This window comes from Mus musculus, chromosome 10 (genome assembly GCF_000001635.26).
Source record: "Mus musculus strain C57BL/6J chromosome 10, GRCm38.p6 C57BL/6J".
NCBI classification, from domain to species: Eukaryota; Metazoa; Chordata; class Mammalia; order Rodentia; family Muridae; genus Mus; species Mus musculus.
In genome coordinates this window covers 85,924,250-85,930,960 of record NC_000076.6, presented here as the reverse complement: position 1 = coordinate 85,930,960, position 6,711 = coordinate 85,924,250, and the positions used below count along the sequence as shown (strand labels likewise).

General features: G+C 45.1%; 1 protein-coding gene across 1 annotated transcript; it reads right to left on the bottom strand.

The window, feature by feature from the left end:
- Positions 1 to 1,311: 1,311 nt before the first annotated feature.
- On the bottom strand, positions 1,312 to 3,559 carry Ascl4 (achaete-scute family bHLH transcription factor 4). Its single transcript, NM_001163614.2, has one exon. It carries the CDS (start codon positions 2,468 to 2,470, stop codon positions 2,036 to 2,038), a length of 435 nt encoding a protein of 144 aa, NP_001157086.1. The 5' UTR covers positions 2,471 to 3,559; the 3' UTR covers positions 1,312 to 2,035.
- Between the last annotated feature and the right edge of the window lie 3,152 nt (positions 3,560 to 6,711).

Sequence of the window (6,711 nt, the reverse complement as noted above, 5' to 3'; positions counted from 1 at the left end):
CAATCTCCTAAAACTAGAGTTACTGATGGTTGTGATCTACCATGGGGGTGCTGGGGACCAAACCCAGGTCCTCTGAAAGAGCAGCATGCACTCTTAACTACCAAACCATCTCCCCAGCCCCCTGCTTCTTAAAATAAAAAGGGGGTTGGTTTGTTTTTAGACGGAGTTTCTGTCTTTCTTTCTTTCTTTTTTTTTTTTTTTTTTTTTTTTGATTTTTGTTTTTCGAGACAGGGTTTCTCTGTGTAGCCCTGGCTGTCCTGGAACTCACTTCGTAGACCAGGCTGGCCTCGAACTCAGAAATCCGCCTGCCTCTGCCTCCTGAGTGCTAGGATTAAAGGTGTGTGCCACCAGGCCCATCTGGACAGAGTTTCATCACGTGGAACTGGCTATGTAGACCTCTCTGGCCTTGCATTTAGCAAGATCCTCCTGCCTCTATTCCCCACGTGCTGGGACTAAAGGTGGGCACCACCATGCTCAGCTCAAGAGAAAGGATACACTCTGTTTTAAATTTTAAGCAAAATGCATGTGTAACACCCAGGCCACAAATATTTGAGAATCAAACAAGACAGAATTGAAAGATTAACAGCGTTCTAATAAGGAAAAGATAGGCGCTGAATCACGAGGCAGGCAGGAAGGGGCCTTGTGAGGAGATGGCGCCTAGAGAGTGCTCACCAAAGTCCGTGCTCCTCCACTCCATCCCTCTCAAGCCAAGCTTCCTCTAAAGAAAGGGAATTCACGAGATTAGAAGGTGAGTATGGCTGGGGCATAGCCCAGTGGGAGGGCACTTACCTAGCATGTATTAAGCCTGTGGTTCAATTGCCACCACCACAGAAGGGGTAGATGGGTGGGGTCAGGAGCTTTAGAAATCAGTTTACAGCCGGGGGCGTGGTGGTGCACGCCTTTAATCCCAGCACTCGGGAGGCAGAGGCAGGCGGGTTTCTGAGTTCGAGGCCAGCCTGGTCTACAAAGTGAGTTCCAGGACAGTCAGGGCTACACAGAGAAACCCTGACTCGAAAAACCAAAAAAAAAAAAAAAAAAAAAGAAAAAAAAGAAAGAAATCAGTTTACCGTCAGATGTCAACAAGCATCTAGTGGTTTTACAGAATTCATAACTGTTTTGGTGAGGTAGAAGGAATGACCATAGTTAAATATTCAACACGCTAGAAAGCTTTCAAAGACAAATGGCTCGGACATGTAGCAAGTTCAACCCAACCCCATCGTCCATAGCTCTCTCCATTCAGCTCAAATGCCAAAAGGCACCGTGCATATTTGCTTTCCATTTGTCAAGTCAGTGTCAAACACCAAAAGGCACTAAGCATACTTGCTTTTTTATTTTTTCCAAGCAAAGGTTAGACGGGATGAGAACTGTACAGGGGAACACATAGACAAAAGGGCAAGAGAAACAGTGGGCAGAAACCGGGAGAGAAGATGGCCATTCAGAGCTCCTCCAAAAAGATCATTAACTTCGCGGCACTTTATTAGCTGCTAAAGTTTCCGATCTACCTCTTGCGGACGAAGCAAGATAGGTCAAGCATTGTCCTTTTTAGCACAGCGACGTTCAGGTCCAGCAGATGCTCCACAAATGTCTTATGGAGTGTCCTACCCTCAGTGAGGTGTTGAGATTTCCAGTGCATTTCCCAATTGGAAGGAATGAGTGAGAATGTTCCTCTCGCGTGAAGGACTGTCTCGTGTGTGTGTGTGTGTGTGTGTGTGTGTGTGTGTGTTTCTTCTCTGGCTAAGGTTTCTTAAAGTCCTTTGTGTTTTTAAAATCACCGCATAGATTTGAGATGGCCCTTCTGTGCTTCAAAAATACGAGAATTGAGTTTCCTTAAGCATTTTTAAGCTGCAAACTCGGAACCAATGAAGGTGAAAGGGGACAAAAAAAAAAAAAAAAAAAAAAAACCAAACTCTCTAAACATTCAATTACCTTTCTTTCCTAGATCCAGAAGCACTTAGTTGTTTTCTGGTTTTTGGTTTTGTTTTAAAGATCTAGGCCCGGAGAAGCAACCATGAAAGCCCAGTGGGCTAGGATGCTGCTAGCTACGCTCCTCAGACTCGCTGCAGGGCGAGGCTCCGGAGGATGCTTTGGACTCGCCATCGCTGTTGCAGTCCGGCCGGTGGCGCTCCAGCAGCTCCTGCAGTTGCTTGATGTAGCTGATGGCGGCGCGCAGCGTCTCCACCTTGCTGAGCCGCTGGCCCGCCAGCTCGCGCGGCAGGTGCTGGCGGAGGCGCGCGTAGCCCTCGTTCACACAGCGCACGCGCTGCCGCTCGCGCTCGTTGCGTTGGCGCAAAAAGGCGGGCTCGGCGACGCCCCCAAGCGGCAGGGACGAGTACGGCCGTCTCCGCGCGCAGTCCGCGGCATCCTGGCGCACCGAGACCCTGCAGGGCTCCCTCCCGGGCAGCGCGCCCAGCGGCGCTGTACGTAGCGCGGACGGCAGGGCAAGCAGTCCGGCCGATCTGCGTTTTTCCATTCTCTGCGAAAAAGCACGCAGATGACTCTCTCACCTTGAAGACGAGACTGGAAGCTGTCGTAGCGGAGATTCTGGTCCATCCAGACTTCCCGGTCTGTCTCTGGAGAAGTTTCTAGGTCCAGAAGTTAGGTACCTGAGCACACTTGGAGTGAACTTTGCATGATTTCCGAAGCAGGTTGCTCTTCTTGGGTCTTTATAAAGCTTCAGAGAAGAAGGGGCAAAGATAGAGGGCTCGCCTCATCAACGCTTGTATCCATGTGCTTCCTCTGATCTTAGTTTAAGAGTTAACATAGGGTTCCCAGCCTGGATAGACGGTCGCACTCTAAGCAGATTGATCTTTCAAAGCTGCCCAATTGTTGTAATTCACTCCTTGGGTCAGCAAGTGTGGCTATCCGGGAGCCCGAACTTGTTCAGGAATTGAGCAGAGAGCCTCCCCAGGCACTGGCTGATCGGCTGGCCAACAGAGCGAAAGTTTACTCCGGCGTTCTCCTTGAAAATCCAAACTTGACTGCCCTTTGTGGTTTCCGGCGTTCAGGTCTGATGGAAAGAGCTTTCAGAGTGTTTGCAAACATACCTCTCTGCTCTTTCATTTCTGGGGAGGTGGAGAAGAAGCGCTCATCAAAGGGAAGACTGCTCTCTTGTGGTTAGACGATGTGTCAAGTCCTCCTTGGACCTCCGGGGAAGCCCGAGGTTTTCTTCTGCGAAATAGAATCTTTAAAAACCAAATTAGACACTTTTCAAAGGAATCAAGAACAAAATATATGTACTTTAGCATCGAATGTAAGGATCCGCACATTGTGTTCTAAGGTATGTTTAACGCGGGGCCCTTTGTGCTTCTGCTGCTCTGTAAAAACACATCAAAAGCCCGAACAGTAACAAACACTTTTAGCCAGTTATTTCTCGGAGTGCTTACTGTAAACACACCTTTAGTCCTGCCTCCCAACCTCTTCTAATCCCACTCAGGATATAACAATATCTTCCCATAGCACGAAGTATTTTCCTATTGTACTCATCATTAAGTTTATTTCCTCCCCAGAGGACTGGAAAACAACATTTGAAAAGAAGAGAGCCCCAATCCCAAGGAGAAAGGATTTGGCTTTGAAGGCTTGTCTTTTTAACACTCAGGGCCCCGCCCCCCCCTCCCCCCCCCCCCCCCCCGCACCACCACCACACACACAAATGAATAATTAATCCATCTGTGCTGGTAAAGGGCTTTGAAGATGAAAGTGTCATTAAAAATCCAACTATACTGGTTAATGTCAAAGAGTGTTATCGCATGGAAAAATCAGATTTCCTGCAAACCAACACATTAAAGGCATCTTCTACTTGAAAAGTCCAACTTAAAAACGAGAGGCAAAACCCCCTGAATTTACAACCAGACTTGACTCTTTTCTGGAAGCTAGGGTGTTGCCCTAACATGTTGGGTTTTTTTTTTCTTTTTTCTTTTTTTTAAAGGAGCCCTCTGCTTCTATATTTACTAAAGTTTACAGTCTAACTGATCAGCCTGAAGCAATTGGAAATTTGCATCGAGGCAAATGAAATAGAAATAATTATTCCTTTTCGGTATCAGTTGTCCCATGTTAGATGTAGCTCCCTATGGGCTTATACTGGCAAACAACTCCCTGTGGCACCATGAGTTCTTACGTCATCACTTTTGCACTAGTTGAGAAAGCATTCCTATTCGCCAGGGTAGACTCCCAGACCATGAGTTCCTTCATAGGGCCAGGTCAAAGATTTTGAACTTCCTTGCTAAGAGTGACAAGAGAAAATGAGATAATTGAAAACGAACATGACATAGATCTGTTTTTATTTCCCAGATTGACAACAAATAAAAAAGCCTGCAAGTGGGGGTTGGGGGAAGAGGAAAAAAAAAAAAGAAAAAGCTTGCAAGTCAGGTGTGGGGGTGCACACCCTTTTATTCTAGCCCTGGAGAGACAGAGGCAGGCCAGCCTGGTTAACATAACAAGTTCTAAGCCAGTCAGGATTGTTTTTTATATTAAAATAAAATAAAATAAAATAAAATAAAATAAAATAAAAGCAGATAAAGGCTGACTAACAACTGCCCGTGTTGAGGACTTGTAGGAGGGTGGAAGCATAAATCACTCAAGTGTTTGGGGAAGGAATGATTATAATTCACAGCATATTTATTATGCCACCGCCTTTGATCCACAGAAAGAAATGCATCACTACAGGTTTATACGTAACTACAGACACACACCAAGCACAGCATTTGTAGTGAGTTAAAAAGGAGACCAGGGGTGTGCCTGGGGCTGCTTACCTATACAATCCCAGCTCTGTTGGGCTGCTTACCTATACAATCCCAGCTCTGTTGGGCTGCTTACCTATACAATCCCAGCTCTGTTGGGAGCCTTGGCAGGATGGCTGCAAGTTCAAGGCCTGCATAATGCTACCTGTAGATGTGCATTCCGGGCTGACCATGAGGTGTTGGATAACCAGTTGGTGTGCTTTTCTCTGGGGGAAGATTATGTCTCATCCTTAGTAGCCTGTAGTTCCCTGGGGAGGGCTGGGGCTTCAGGGGCTTTCCCTGTCCACAGTAGTGTGTCTATTGCTGTTGCTTTCCCCTATAGACACAGTAGTGTGTCTATTGCTGTTGCTTTCCCCTATAGACACAGTAGTGTGTCTATTGCTGTTGCTTTCCCCTATAGACACAGTAGTGTGTCTATTGCTGTTTGCCCTTGTTCTGCTCGTACTTAGACAGCTGTGTTAGCGAGTCTGACTTATGTGTTGAAGAATATATATGTTTATAATATCCATATATGTATGTTTCAACAATTAATAAAAAAAAAGAGACCATAAATTTGAAAAAGTTTGAGGAGGAGGTATATATGGGAAGGTTTGGAGGGAGGGAAGGAAAGGGGGAATTGGTGTGACTATATTATAATCTCAAGAAAAATATAAAAGAAATAACTGCAATTTCAAAAGTAAAATAAATCTTAAAAAGAAAAGAATGTTCAAGGCCTGCCTGGGCTGCAGAGTGAGTCAAAGCCAGAGAGGGCAGCCTGTGAGACTGTGTCCCAAAGCCAGTCAAGGTGGCCTGTGAGACTGTCCCAAAGTCAGTCAGGGCGGCCTGTGAGACTGTGTCTAAAAAGACAAAATAAAAAGAGGATGGTGCGCCGGGCGTGGTGGCACACACCTTTATCCCAGCACTTGGGAGGCAGAGGCAGGCAGATTTCTGAGTATGAGGTCAGCCTGGTCTACAAAGTGAGTTCCAGGACAGCCAGGGCTATACAGAGAATCCCTGTCTCGAAAAAAATAAATAAATAAAAATAAAAATAAAAAGAGGATGGTGTATGGTGGTGGTGCACACCTTTGATACCAGCACCCAGGAAGCAGAGGCAGGTGGATATCTAGGAGTTCAAGGCCAACCTGGTCTATGAGTGAGTTCCAGTACAGCCAAGGCTATCCTGTGTTGAAAAACAAACAAACAAACAAACAAACAAACAAACAAACAGTAAAGAGTTGGAGTTATCCTTAGGTTCTGTTCCAAGGAAGTAGGGTGAAGAGGACACAGGACACAGTCTGAATACTTCTCCATAAAGAAAAGACTAATACAGATTTCATGTTATTATTAAAAGTAACATAGGTATTTTTACATATGCAATGTGTAAGTACTTACAGAAATATAAAAAATGTTTAACACAACAAGGCAAAAAAAAAAAGAGAAAATTTCAGACCAATGTTTGCAATAGAAACATGAAACAATTTTACATGATTTATTCATTTTTGTTTCTGCTTTTGAAACAGGATCTCACTCTGTAGCCCAGGCTGGCCTCTAATTCAAGCTCTTCCTGCCTCAGCCCCTTGACTGCTGGCGTAACACCATGACAGGTGTCATCTATGCCTTCAGGTGTTTGTGCAGACATGGAAAATGAAGTGGAAAGATGTATACTAAAATTTTGTTGTTGATTGCCTAGAGAGTATGTCACTGGGTATAGAAGTGTGATCATTGTCCTTCATCGATCTCACTACTGTTCACTTATTACAAATATCATGTGCTTTATATTTTCAATCTAATGAAAGAATAAAGAGGAAATGTTCATAGCACATAAATGATACACTGACTTGAGCCAGACCTACAGATCTATTATTAGTATTCAAGGCTATTGGACCAAGTTTCCTTATGAATTCTTTCTCTGGGTAATGTGGTATAGTTGTTTCCTGCACACTTAACATGCGCGGCACCATCATGAAGCAGAGAGGCAGAAGTGATCCCAGGAGAC